Genomic DNA, 15,318 nt, shown 5'->3' with positions numbered 1-15,318 from the left:
CTTTCTTTTTTTTCTTGCACTCTCTTCATCTTGGTCTACGAGTGAAGAAATCTGATACCACCTGCCTCCCCCGTGCCCTTCCTAACTCCCTACCCCCCTCCTCCTCCTTCTACCCCAAGGACAGCCCACTGTCTGCCCCGGGGGCTGTTTATCTATGGGGGGAGGCGAGGAGGAGAGGGTAGAAGGGGGACGGGTTTGTTTCGTTTCGGCCGTCAACAATGGACCTCAGTCAGTGCTGACGGATTACTCCAACATATGGTACCCACCTGTCTCTCTCTCTCTCCATCCCTCCCTCTCTCAGTCTCTCTGTCCCTCTCTTTCTGTCTCCCCCTTTCCTCCCCCTTCACCCTCCTTCTGTTTAGATTTCTTTGCTTATTCCTGCCCTCTCTCTCTCTCGCTGTCTCACCCAAACACACTGGGCGGATTAGAGGCCAGATTCATCACACACACACAGACCTGTTTGCTTTAGCAACCTGAGCCAGGCGCGCACACACACACACACACACACACACACATCCATCTAAGGAGGCCTGGCCTTGTTACATGTTGGTTGTTACCTTTTTGTTCTTATCTAAGATTCAACTCGTAACTGGATTGCTCAGCCTTGGTAGCTGTGCATGTAAAAACAAACACGCACGCACACACGCACACACGCACACACACACGCACACACACACACACACACACACACACACTCATATATACTCACAAACCCACGGCAGGATTAAAATCACATTTCTATCCATTTTGTCTAATGAATTCTCAAACTTCCCCATGACCCTTCCTGCCATGTTAGCCATTTTACAAATCCTGGTGAGGAGAGAAACTAGCATTTACTCTCTCTCTCTCTCTGTGTGTGTGTGTGTGTGTGTGCGCGTGAGTGTGTGCGTATGTGCGAGTCTCTGTGACCCTGCTGAATTAAAAAATGCACTATTATTAAAGGCTGTGTCAGAGGCGATGATTTACAGAGGTGAGCGATGACAAGTCAGAAGAACTCACACACACATATACAAACTCACACTGTGCTCTCAGGCCTCCAAGCTGAGCAGTGACCTCCTCACCCCTCCTTCCCCTTCCTCCTCCTTCTCCCTCCCTCTCTCACTCTAATAAAACCTGTCTGACACCACTGATGTGTGTGCGTGCATGCATTTGTGTGTGTGTGTGTGGGTGCGTGCGTGCGTGCATGCGTGCATTTGTGTGTGTGTGTGTGTCCTGCGCGGCAGCACAAAGACTCTGTTGTTGGGCCTCCCTCTTAGGCCTCCCTCATATTTTCTTTAAAGGTGCAGTGCACCCCCAAGAATGCCACAGGGGGAGCAGGGAGTTGAGGTTGGGGGAGTCTAGGTGGAGCTGGGTATTGGGGGTATTCTTTACAATACCACAGCTCAGCCAGGTCCCAGAGAGAAAAAAAGCAATGAGTGAATGTGAAGAGGAGGAAAGAAAGAAGGTTCGAAAAAGAAGAGGGCTTCTTGACGAAGTAGAAATGAGAGAGTTTGGCTGTAGTTGCTGATGGCCTCTCTCTCTCCCTCTCTGTCTCTGGCTGTGTGTGAAACCATAGATTTAGAAAAGTGAGGTAGCATCACTCAGTTTACATGTTGATGAGTTAATGAGTTTACTTCTGTAAAACACTCTGTATCAAGTGTACAGCACAAAAAGATCGGTCCTGATGTGTGAAAAGAAAAGTGATGAAGATGAACACGCCTCCTCAATCGTTGCCATTATTTCCAATACTGCAAAGGAAGAGAGGAGGCTGTGTTTAAATCGTCAGCCACTTTACCTTAACTCATGGTTGGCGTCAGAACTGTTGTGTAATTGCCTGCAGTTTAGTAAGTCAGGAAATAATTTAGTATGATGGTGTAATTGTTGACTGGAGCTGCGTTTGAGCAGTTCTGAAGAGCTGGGCAGTGTCATGATGCTGTGATCATGCTGCGTTAAACTTTTACAAACATCACCCAGAATAATAATTATAATGGTACCTTTTACGTACAATCATCATTAAACATACAATCAACAGCAAAGTAATAAAACACAATTTCCCTCAACAGTGCAAGAAGAGAACAACTTGGAAATATATATATTATATATTTATTTAAATATTGTTATAATTATAAACAGAAATATAGAAAAGGTGCATTGAAAAGAGTTAGTAAGTTTTATTATTTTTTTAATTTATAACGTAAGAATATCGTACTTAAAAGCTGAAAAATCGGATATTGATGTTTACACTAAGAAGACTATTTTGTTGTAATACATAAGAGTGGGACACAGTTAACTGAAGTGAACACCACTTAACTCTTTTTATATACATCAGAAAATACTCTTATCAACACTGCCTGGTCCTTAACTGCTGGAAGTTATAATTTTAACAGCCACCTGTTAACCAGCACTAAACAGTTGTTTCCTGTGGTTTTCTTTACAATTGTTAAGTTCCATAGTTTTGCCTGTAACTGTAGATGTGTGACACATTTGAATGAACTGGTATCTAACTCCATAATTCAGACATATCTAGACGATCACATGCTGTGTTTTTCTTTTCTCCCCCTCCCATGCACATACATCCATGACTACAGGCAGAGGAGAGGAGACAGGCATCACCTCTGCTTGGTTTTAGCGTTTATGAAAGCCATAAATGGCTCTTTAATATAGTGGTAATCAGGGTGGTAATTTGGGTGGAATTGTCCCTTATTGTTGCCAGACATGCCTCCCCAACTCCTGCCAACACACACATATATATGCACACACGCACGCACACAGACAAACACACACTCTCACTCTCCGGCAGACAGGGTGTTCAAGCAGTAATTCACACCACATGCCAACAAACTGGGCGGTTGTGTTTTTTTGGTGTTGCTATGTGTGTGTGTGTGTGTGTGTGTGTGTGTGTGTATGTCTGTTCCTGCTTTAATGCTGAGGTCAAACCAGTAAATGGGAGGGGGTTCCCAAGATTTTTGTTAAAGTGTTAAAATACATACAATGTGTGTGCGTGTGCATGTGTGTGTTTGTATAGGCACATCCACAACCACATCTGTGTGTGTGTGTGTACGCGTGTGTTTTAATTGCGGTCTCAGCAAAAGTAGCAAGTGTGTTTGAAACAGATGGTTTTCATCACTCCGACTGCACAGAGAACTTCTCTCACTTTCTGTCTCCCTCTAATTTCTCCTCTATTTTTGAAATTAAACATTTCTTAATGTGTGCATGCTTCTAATTTGACAAATCATTTAATATGTGACAGTGTACAGTAAGCGTGTGCTGCATTGTTTCGCAGCGTTACATTCTTCAGTAGTTGCGAAATTATGCACAAGTGCAGAAAAAAAACTAATTTCTCGTGCTGCAAGGTTGAGTAAGAGCTTCCATGGTAAAGAACATCCCTCATTCTGGCCGTTAATTTGTGGTGTTGATGTGCACACACATGCACGCCCGCAGACACACACACACCCACACACAGACTTTCATAAATCAATATTTACTAAGGAACCTTTCCCCTTTTGAGTCAGAGGAAGCAAATGTGCATCCTGCTGTCTCCCCTCAGTCATGAGGGTGTGTGTGTGTGTGTGTGTGTGAGAGAGAAAATGCACTTACAGTAAGTGCAGAGGCGACTCGTGTTTTGACATGCATGTTTTCTTGTTTTGTTTTCTGGTGTTTCAGTCATTCCAACAAAAACGTGTCTTCCTCAGGGACTGATTTGTCTCATTAGAAGGGAGCTCGAGTATTTAACACTGCAACAAACAACAAAGCAAAGCATTGAGATAGTGGAAGACATTTAAACAGTTTATAAAATAATTAAGGCTGAGGAAGAAGAGAAAAAAGGAGAGAAGAAGAGGAGCGACAGTGGGAGGAATTGCAGAGGTAACTGTGTCGAAAGGATGAATCGGCAACACTCAAGGGCAGCGTGAACGAATGAAGACAAGAGCTAGTGAGCAATGGTGTCATTGGTTTGAATAGACAGCACTGGAGGGTACAGAGGAGAGGAACGGGAAGAGGAGGGGGAACGGTGAAGTGGGTGGTGGTTAGTCACAACTCTTTAGGGCACATCAGGGCAAATGGTTCCTTACATCACTCTGACACACGCACAAACACAGAGCAACTGACACACATGAAGTTGTGCTGTCACACTTTTGCCTCAGAGGATGTGGAAATCCCACTTTGCACCTTCCTCTGAAAAGAGAGGAGGTGGAAGAGGAGGAGGAGAAGGAAAGAGAGAGAGTGAAAGAGATGGGCGAGACAAAGAATGGAAAGAAGAGATGGACAGAGATTGCAGTGAAAGAAGGTTTTGGATGAGTGGGGACTAATTTAGTCACGTAGACACACACACACACACAATTGCAGATACTTGAGCATGCTGTGTGTGTGCCAGGTGGACGTCTCAAGTTGAGGAAACCAGAGCTGACAGCTTGGCAAAAAGAGAGGGTACAGTGAGTGGCCAGAATGAGGAAGGGTTTCTGTGTCCCTCTTTTATCTAAATCAGAAAAAGTTTGATTGTATGGCTGTCGGTTGTTTGACACTGAACATACACAAATATCTTTGAGTGGTGTGTCATTTTAATGATTGTGTTGTATTTAAATACTTAAAGAAATGTGACGCTTTATGTGTATGACAACATCCTATCATTTCTCTCTCTAGGCGATCCAGGCAGCCAGACAGTTCCTCCTCCAGCAGGCCTCTGGACTCAACTCCCCTGGCAGCAACGAGGTCAAACAGAGCCCTGTGCAGGTCAGAGCGCGCGCACACACACACACACACACATACACACACACACACACACACACACACACACACACACACACATGTATACACAACCCAAGTGTTTGGGTTTGTCTTGACTTTGTCAGAATCTGTATATTATTAAGCCCCTGGCTGCTCCAGCTTTTCCTTCACCAACCTGCCACGTCACACTATGTGATATAGGCGCATACTTTTCTTTCCCTCTCTCTCCCTCTGTCTGTATTCTGTCTTGTGTGTGTGTGTGTGTGTGTGTGTGTGTGTGTGTGTGTGTGTGTGTGTGTGTGTGTGAGTGAGTGTGTGAGAGTGTGTGAGAGCGAGGCCTGTGGAGTGAGCTGTTTTCAGAGTTGAATTCCACAGTAAGCAGAGAGAGTGGGGTTAGCTGGAGTGCAGGATCCCCACTGAAAGACACTTGAGGAGACACACACACATACACACACAGAAAGACAGAATACACACACAGAAAGCACACACACATTATTACTATGAGTGTAGATAAATATCACATATGACATTACCTCTGGCAGTTTCTTACAATTGTGTGATGTGCAGAGTACATGCACAAGTGTGATTTGTAGCTGCATGTAATATCAATAAAGTGGGGCCATGGGTATAATAGAGCAGCGAGCAGTCTGGCTATTGCACTGCTCTTCTCATTAACGTGCCACATGATAAACAGCTGGACCGTCACAGTCTGGGAAATGAAGAAAGACATGGACGAGAGAGAAAGACGGATGTGAGTCAGAAGCAGGGATAAGGTCAGGTTTCATTTGTGGTGTGTGTGAAGCTCGTGAGGTGCTCATGGTAAAATTGGGAAACTTTCCACATGTTAAGGTAATAATCCTCCATAGGACGTCTCGATAAAAGGTAATTATTTGCAGCTTTGCTCCAGTAGAGTGATATGCTGCAAATGATACGTGCAAATAATAATACATCAAATTCATGCGTCGGGTAGTGACCTCTGGCAATCGCAACTGACTTAATGCCTGCTCATTACTGAAGATGTCAGAAATGGGATAAAAATTTAAAAAGGGATCTTGTGGATTACACTTTAATCAAAACATGGACTTGAATCAGAATCACTTTATTTACTTTGGATAGAAACTGGCTGTAGATATTACATGGTGACTTTGAGGGGGGTAATGAACGTTAAAATATATTCTACAGATTAAAATTGCATTTACACCATAAATCAACACAAAATGGTGCACATGAGGCCTAAAAGGATATTCACTAGTTCAGTCATTCACTCTAACTCTGTGTCTTTGTGTCTGGATTCCCTTGCTTCACCATTTTCATACCGCCACTCGTTGTATAAATCTACAGTGGCAGTTGATCCAGATAGGTTAGTGTTTGCCAACAGACCCTCCTCCTGACCTGGGTCACATGCATGTTGGACACTACTCTGCAATGGTCAGTAGGCTGGGAATAGGCTTATAATTATTTTTATGTTTAAATATTTTTTTACCGTCCACTGCCTTCTTGCTCTCTCTCTCTCTCGAACCCCCCACCAACACGAACACACACATACACACACACACAAACACACCACACCACCTCTTCACTCTCCATCTCTGTCTTGTTTGTTGGTGCCTGGCCCAGCTACCCTCGCTGTTCTCTCTAGGGCATCTTCGCTACATCTCTGTTGTCTGAGCTGTCAGCTCACATGGCCCCACACACCCTGCCAACACACACACACACACACACACACATCCCCCTTGGATTTACATTTGTGTGTGTGTGTGTGTGTGTGTATCACAGTCATAAACACAGACACAAACACCAAAGCACAAAGTGTAGGCCTGTGAAGCAGTTTACTTCAGAGCGAACCTGGCTACTGAGATGCATAGAAATGTCTTAAGTACTATCATTTCCAGCTTCAGGATCATTTTTAAATTGTAGAAATTGCACTCAGTTGCTGTAATTGAAGCAATCATCTGTCGGCCACAGAGAGGGTGATCGAGCGCTGCAAGTGAGTGGAACCAGAAATTTAGTTTGGTCATTTCTTGAGGTGGCAAGTATGCGCTGTACTGTACGGTGACACAGTGGCTCACATCAGGAACAAAATGGCCGTCCTGAGGTTGGTTCCTGCTGGGCTGCTCTCACACATGCAAATGAACCTGAGCCAATAATGAGATCTTTAGGAGCTCGATAATTAGATTTTTCCCTTCTCTCTGAGGGAGAACGACGTAGGCACACAGGGAAGACTTCTCTTTTTTCTTGTCTTGACTTCTCTGGAGAAGCCTTGGTCTGCACTGACAACACCCCCCCCCCCCTCCCTCCCCATGGCCCCTCACCTCACCCTTCATGCTCCCCCATCATATTTCTCTTCTTTTTTTTATTTATAATAGAGAGTAGGATCAGAGAGGAAGCGCAAAAGAAACTCTGAGATTATATCGGCTTTTTGATTGGTTGTTCAGAGATGGTCTCTGTGTGTTTGGCTGGCGATGTGAGATGGTATCAATCCACTGTGTGTGCTTGTGAGTGTGCACATTCATGTGCGTGTGTCACACTGTCATGTGTCACATTCAAGAGAAACTAGACAATAGCTCAAGTCTCAAGACAGTCAAATTTAGGAAAAAACATGTAATGTGTGAAGGAAATTACACCTACAATTGGTGAAAAGCACAATACTAAAATTTCATGTGATTATTTAGGAAATTGAAAATGAAAGAGGGGATTTCATTTGACAATTAGAGACAAAAGCATTAATTCAGTGGAAAAAATACGTCATAATATTGATAGCTAATGATTATCGTTAAATAGAAGAAAATTGCAATTTCAAATCATGCAATTGTTATCCTCATGCTTTTGTTGTTCTGTCAATGCATATAAAAGATTTTTAATATTGTTTACTCAAATTATACATTTTCCAAGATTAACGGGAATTATTAATAGATTAAAAATATTGCATAACCAGTTGACCATTGTCAGACTCCTACAGTTCAATGCTCTTTTTCAACTACTGCTGATGTTCCTCTAAGCAAAGCAGGCTGAGCCAAGGTGCTCACAGGTGTAAATTAGCTGTGGCTTTCATGCAGTCAGAATTTCCTGAATAAGTGAATATTCATTTTGCAAGAGATTTCATTTGAAATATGTCTCAACCCTCTGCTGTATTTGGATAATTTCACACTTTAGGTGTGTGTTTGTAGGTGTTAGACATAATTGGCCACAGTTACTTTAATTGGTTGTGGCACGAATACAGCCAAGAGAATTGGTGGGCACAAAGTTGGCAGACAAAGTGGCAATTGGCGGATTACCCAGCATGAGACGTAGCATGCCTCCATGACCTGGCACACGTTCTCCTACAATGGACACACTTGCCACGCACACTAGGAGGGCACACGCAGACACATGTACGCCCACTTGGCAGACACGCGCCTGGCACACTTAACTCGCTGCCACTTGGCATCGGCACATACAGATTAATGCACGTGCTTGGCTGCGGCCCATACGTATGTAATTGAATAGCCCAGTGTCCTGTTTTCATGTATTATTGAGGAGCTTGTTTAATTAGGAAAAAAATGAAAAGACTCATTAGAGATATGTTAATTAGCTCGGCTCCGTGCTCTCTGGAGAGGGCTGGCACCAGCACAGTGGGATGGAGTGAGAGAGAGAAAGAGAGGCAGCCACGAGGGAACGACGGGAGGAGGAAACTGAGTCATGTCAGTCTCAACGCATACAGAGATTTTGTTTCAGTAAAACTACTTTTAACCAATATTACAATCCAAAGACAAGCGTTCTCTATATGCTGCTAAATTGTTTTCTGCCCCATTTGAACCTCTGTAGATTTGTGAATAACTACGACACATAAAGATTCTGAGGCAAGTTCAAAGTCTTTCAACTAATCAACAAAATGATGTGGAAAGATGAGTGTTTACCCCCCCAGAGTGTGCGGCTCTGAAGCGGTTCCTTCTCCTGTTCTCTTTTATTTCCTTTCAAAGTGTTTTTCCCAAAGTACCTCCTTTTGTCCACTCAATGGAAGTGCTTAGTTGGCAGTTTCTCTTATTTGATGCGGAGGGAATTGGGGCTGTGTGCGTGCATGTGTGTAGGATAGTGTGTGTGTGTGTGTGTGTGTGTGTGTGTGTGTGTGTGTGTGTGTGTGTGTGTGTGTGTGTGTGTGTGTGTGTGTGTGTGTGTGTATTGGGGGGTAGTATGGGGTCCTGACAGTTTGTGAAGGGTGTATATGGGAGGAGGTTGAGCAGCCAGTGGAATGGGTCTGGCTCTTGGCAGAGGGGTGGACAGACAGAGGGGAAAGATGGAGAGGAGAGGTTTGGGTCTTGGCCACTGAAGTGTGAAACTCTTATTTTGTGATTTGAAACATGAGTGAAATCAGTAATGAAATATGGTCGATAACAGCCTTTCACACTTCCCAACGAAGTGCCCTGAGTGTGTGTTTGTGAATTGTGTCATTTTTATTCTGAAGCATTCGGGCGTTAGATGGAGGGAGGCAGTGGATTGGGGTGGGGGGGTTAGGGGGTGGAGGATAGGGGGAGGGGTCCACTTGAACTTGCTGGTCTTTCACTGTCCTCTCTGAAGTTTTTTTTTCATTTGTCTGGCCTCTGTCAGGGAGCACTGAGCTTTATACTTGTCCACGTGCATAGTATATGTGCATGAGTGTGTGTACTTGTGTGCAAGCCTCAGCTCAGCGGTAGGGTGAGACACCAGTTTCCTCAGATCCATTTACTGTCCTTAAATCTCAATTATTTCATCCATCCTCCAACCAAACACAAACAAATTGCCACATGGCAGAAAGTGATGTAAACCGGTCAGTGTTAAACTACAAAAACTTAAAATGCATAATTATATGTCTGCAATTCACCAAGAAATAATAATATAAATTGACGCACAAGGCACATAACAGTGCTATATATGCTTTGCACTTGCACTCTGTAAAAATGCACGAAGACAGAACAAAAATCAAACCTCCTTTGGCACAGTGAGATTTTTTGGTAACTTACACACATACACTTCATTGTTCACAGAAAGAAACATTGCTCAGCAAATAGGTTTGAAGTTTGAGGCGGAACGATGCCCTGCACATCCCCAACCCCACCTGGCTTTGCTCATCGGTTCCCCCCCGGAGTAATGTGGCCCCTGGCCCTGCTGAAGATTAGCTAGAGGAGGGGTACCCACCTTACACAATGGGGCCCTTTTTACTTGGAGGCCTAGCCCTGAGTTCCAAACAACGCTCTCAGCACAGTGGGCACTCCTTCTATTTATCTCTCTCACTCAAATGCTTTCCTGCCTCATTCCTGTACTTCTCTCTTTGTGGCCACCTCCTCATCCTCATGCCCTCCTCACACTTTGGCATGATGAGCACAGACAGACACACCCATACACAGCTGCTTACCTGGAGGGACTGAAAGAGAACGAGATATGGACGCTAGCTTGTGAAATGACAACTTGTGAACCCACAAATTTACCTTTAAAGACAAAATCTTGTCCAATCAAAGCAGGCTACAAACCTTTCAATAAGCTGTGATACATTTTAATACTTGATAATAATTCATTAGTTAATAGTACAACAATAAAAACAATAGCACCAAAAATATATGGACAAATACAGAAGAAGGTTTTTATGCACCTCCAAGTGCGTTTGTGTGTGTGCTTGCATGTGTGTGCATGTGTGTGTGCATGAGTGTGTGTGTGTGTGTGTGTGTGTGTGTGTGTGTGTGTATCGGGGAGAGAGACAGAGAGGCAGGCGTCCCTTCCACTGTGAGGTGGTAATGCTCAGTGACAAGGATAAACAGTGCTGTGGTTTGCTCCTACCAGGAGGGATGGGGGTGGAGGAGGAGGAGGAGGTCTGTGTCAGCCTCTCTCTTTTCCTCCTGCTTTCTCCTTGTCATTTTTTCAATTATCCCTTTCTCCTGCGTGTCCCCATAGACCCAGAGGCAGGGCCCGCATCATTTAGACTGAGAGCCTGTTTAGATTCTGATTATAGCCTCCTTTCTTCTCTCTCTCTCTCTCTCTCTCTCACACTCACTCACTCACTCACTGGCATCGCATCCCACACAACACACACACATGCATGCACACACACACACACACACACACGCACTCATACTGCAAATTTTTTGAGGCAGCATGTGGTGACTAACTACCAGTAAATTTACCCCCCTAAAAAAGAGGAAATCCTCAGAGTATCTTTGTTTATTCTAAATGTGATCACTGATGACACTCATGAGATGGAAATGAATGCTGTGTTTTGGGTGCATTAGTTTAGTCAGAGACCTCAATTAGAAGCAGGGTGAAGGTGTGAAATCCAAGGTTCGCTCCTAAATTAGAGATGATGTAGTCATTTAAGCAGCCTGTCTTCTATACAAACATGGAGCTGAGCAGCACTGGGCCTATTTCCCCTGGCTGCAGGCTGGTTTAATATCAGATAGCCCTCCTTCCTTTCTCTCTGAGGTTTCATCTGAAATGGAAAAGCGGGGCTTTCCTCCTCGTTAGAATGAAAAGTCATCAAGGCAGGAGAGTAGAGAGGGATTGAGCCTCATTGAAATGCAAGTTACATCCCCCCCTCTTTCTCTCTCCTCACTCCTCTGGGACTCCATGCCTTTCTCCTCCTTCTCCTTCCCATCTTTCGGGTGCTCCCTCGCTCCCTCTCTTCTTTTGTTAATCAGTTAAACTCCCTCTTCAAACATCCCCTCTAATTACTCCTCCGCTCTCTGTAAACGACAGGGCTGTCTAGCGCTTCTCCTCTCCTCCCTCCACTCACTCCCTCCTTCAGTGCCCTCTCTCTGTGGCAGGGGTTGACCTCTGTCAGCCACCGTACCCTCAGCAGAGCGTGCGTCCGCCTGTGTGTGCACATGTGACTGATTCTTGCATGTAAATGATAGGAGTGACATCTTAGGTTTTTTAAATGTTACTATAATTAGTGTCCTTCCTTTGCATTCATCAGTCATCGACTGTACAGGATTTTATGAGTGTGTGTATGTGTGTGTATGTATGTCTTCACTGTTAGCCCCTGCCTCGAGCTGGAACTTTCTCATTCCACAAACCTGCTGCTTGACTTCAACCATTATTTCCTTCCTTCCTCTCTCTCCCCCTCCTTCCTCCCCTCTTTCTTTTCTTCCAACTGTGTGGATGGTATCATCCTTTTCCTCTGCCCACCCCAGCAGCCCCCCCCCCCAGCTTCACCTCTCTCCCACTAATCTACCACGCATCTCTCTCTTTTAAATTAACATGCAACATGGAAAAAATGGGACGACAGCAGAAAAAAAATTTAAATGCATTTAATAAAAGGCTGACTTCAAATCGCCCGACTTTTCAGACTCTCCCTATTCACAGTCCAATGAAAGGGGAGAAATCATTCACCGGGGGAGACAAAGCTGAATGAAAATATAATTCCGCATTGTGAGACGCTTTTGTCCTGGCCCGTCAAATCGCTAATGGCGCGGCTTTTGTTTTGTGGCGGCGCTCTCGGGCTAGCGGTGTCGTATGGCGGTGGTAAAGCATGCCCCATAATCACCACTCTTTGTGATATTAGATTATAGGGGCAATTAATGGCGTCAAACCTTAACTACTCAGCATTCAGCTTTCCACACACACGTTCGGCCTTAAACACATGCATATATGCACATTCATACACACACTCACACACCCCTCCACACAAACACGGAACAGCATATCAGCACTTGCACACATGCATGCGCATTCAGTTCTGGTGTCAGAGCGTCAGCCAACACACAGAAAGGTGCTATAACTCCAGTAATTATTACGCCTGTGACTTGAAAATGTCAATGGCAGTGTGTATAAAATAGAATGTACGAGTTGTCAGGGAGGAAGAATGGGATGCACAAGAGCAATTAATTACAGCTTTTCATTTGGCAGCTTAGACTGACAAGGCCCGGCGGCGGGGGCAAGCTGGCATGACGCCAAGCGGCACCCATCACCACCCCCACCTTACTCATAACCCCACCCCACCTCCTTGTCCCCTCTGCCTGTTTCTTTACCAGCTGCCACAACACCACCCTTCCCCTCACTCTCCGCACTGTCTCTGTCTTTTCTTCTTCTTTTTTTCACTCTCTCACCTCAAATACACACACACACACACACACACACTCTCACATGCACTACTGCTCATTCGTCTACATACCCCAACACACCCATCTTCTACTTCCTATAATTCTGCCGAGCACACTTTTTTGTCACATGTAGCCGGAAGTGTGTTAAGTCAGGGAAGTGTGGATTGATAATAGAGTGTAGGGTCACTGACGGACACACACATAAGGAAAAAAGAGACACAGAGGAAAGGAATGAGGCAGGAAGAGGAGACAGAGGTCTGGTGTTAGTATTTATTTAAATGTTGTTGACCAAATCAAAACAGATCTTTTCAGTGACGGCTCGTCCCCTCCCTTGCTCTCTATAAGCACAGTCCCCATCACACTCCTCTCCTGATCCCCTCACACACACTCACAGTTTGACCAGGAGAGGGACTTTGAGTGGCTGTGTGAATATAGATAAAAGACCAATTTCAGCAGCCATAACTCACCCTCAGTGAACCAGCCTTCACTACTGAAAAGACAGGGAGGTATCGTATTGAAAAGGCACTAAGCAGTTTCATTTATTAATGTGTAGGTAGTTAATGAAGAGATTTTCATCCCTGAGCTAGTAAACAAAAAACTTTGAGCTCACAGACTTAATATCAGTCCACCTCTCTCCCTAAATATCTCACATTGTCTCCTCATCCCTCTTAACATTTTCTCAAACAGTTGTTTGCTTGATAAATTAAAATTACTTTGTCAGCAGGATTTTCTGTGCAGTCTTTCTTATACTGTGTGCACATTTATGCACCAGGATGAGCTTCTCAGTTTTTCGATTCTTGTTTGTCTTCAGTTTTTCAGTGTTTGTAATCAGATTAGCATCCCTGTCCATCTCTGTGTACGATGCATGTGCATCAAGAGCGCTTGCACAACACATCTGCAAGAATCACCACAATTCTCTCCTGGTCTTCTCTCTCCGACTCTCTCTCTGTCTTTGCCTGCCTGCAGCCGTATCTCATGAGATAGACATCTTATCTGATAGCCACTTTGTTGTTCCTTTCTTCTTAGCCAGGCTTGACTGTGTGGAAAGGAAATCGGTGGGAGTCTTAATCATGTGTTTATGGAAGCTGATAAGATTTTATATTTTGTAGGGGGGACTGAATATCTGTCTTTTCATCTCTGCCTGTTGTCACAGAAATTGTCTTTCTCTTTATGTGCACAATGCCAGCCTTGTGCAGGAAGTCGTCAACACTATGTGTCCATCTGTTTATCTGCGTTTGAAGTTGACAGCTTTTCTCAGCAGAGAGTGACAACAGAGAATAGGAGACAGCACATCTCTCTAACTTAACCTGCACATACCAGTACCTGTACAAGCTCCATTCTGGTTTTTTGTTTGGAGATGAGTGTTCAGTTGCAGGCACAGTCATGCTTAAAGCTCAGCGTGTTGGCGGGGCCTTTTCACACAAAGCCTAGCCTACTGATTGACTTGTGTTCAACTTTTCCATGCTAATGTCTAAATGTGTAGAGTAATTAAAATGTGTGTGTGTCTCTGTGATGTTTTCAGGTGCCTGTCTCCATGGCTATGATGAGTCCGCAGATGATCACTCCTCAGCAGATGCAACAGATCTTGTCTCCTCCTCAGCTCCAGGCCCTGCTGCAGCAACAGCAAGCTTTAATGCTACAGCAGGTAACATACAAACACATGAGACCCACATGAACACACACACTCATTAACACACACATACACTAGGTTGGACCTAGTCCCAGGCTGGCGTGTTCAGATGCGTCTCTTTTAGTAGGTGCTGACACACACTGGGCGTGATTGTGTCTTATTCAGTGCTCGCAGATCTTTGAAGATAAACACACATCCCCATAGCCACTTATACACACATTGTCATTTCGAGGGCCTCCTATTTAGCATTGTTGCTAGGAGAGTGTGAGTGCCCCTATCTGCAGGCACACACTTGTACATTTGTACACTTATACATACAGACACACACAAACACACACAAATTTAGCATCAGCTTTAGTGAATCATAGTGATTCAGGAGTGTATCATTCATATTCATGCCCAGCAGGTGATAGAGGTGTTGCCATGTCGACAAAAAACCAATAAACACTCTTCATCTGCAAGACATCTGTCAAATAATCAGCCACACCAACCCGTGACCTTCTACCTACGCAAGGGAAACACACACACACACACACACACACACACAAACCTTGTAAAGACTGTGAAGAGGACTATTTACAGAGTAGGGATAGTGGAGTAATTGTGGCACAGGAGATGGCTAGAAAACACACACACATGCACACACAAGGCAAGGCCTGAGCAGATAGATTTAATAAGGAGCAGTAGCTTTAGGCGAATCTAAATTGCAGTGGTAAGATCTGACAACATGTATCATAATGGAAATGTGAAATGTGCTGGCTTTCTGGAAACACGACATGCAGACGGTTAAGAACCTCTTCACCAGCTCCTTTTTCCTGTAACGAGGAAAAAAGAGAGGGGGTGTTGATAATGCACTTACACGCACGCACGCACACCCACACACACACACACGCACACACACACACACACACACACACACACACACACACACACACACACACA

The 15,318-nt window shown here is 44.4% G+C and overlaps 1 protein-coding gene across 4 annotated transcripts in view; it reads left to right on the top strand.

The window, feature by feature from the left end:
- foxp4 (forkhead box P4) overlaps positions 1-15,318 on the top strand; it is a 93,032-nt gene that overhangs the window by 44,914 nt on the left and 32,800 nt on the right. For all 4 annotated transcript variants that reach the window (XM_069537723.1, XM_069537726.1, XM_069537731.1 and 1 more), the window contains 2 exons: positions 4,618-4,707; positions 14,269-14,391. In XM_069537723.1, the coding sequence (XP_069393824.1) occupies positions 4,618-4,707; positions 14,269-14,391 (213 nt within the window). The remainder of the gene's footprint in view (positions 1-4,617; positions 4,708-14,268; positions 14,392-15,318) is intronic.

Source organism: Paralichthys olivaceus, chromosome 2 (genome assembly GCF_024713975.1).
Source record: "Paralichthys olivaceus isolate ysfri-2021 chromosome 2, ASM2471397v2, whole genome shotgun sequence".
Classification (NCBI taxonomy): Eukaryota; Metazoa; Chordata; class Actinopteri; order Pleuronectiformes; family Paralichthyidae; genus Paralichthys; species Paralichthys olivaceus.
Note: the sequence above shows the minus strand (reverse complement) of the source record. Positions and strands in the feature narration are given on the sequence as shown.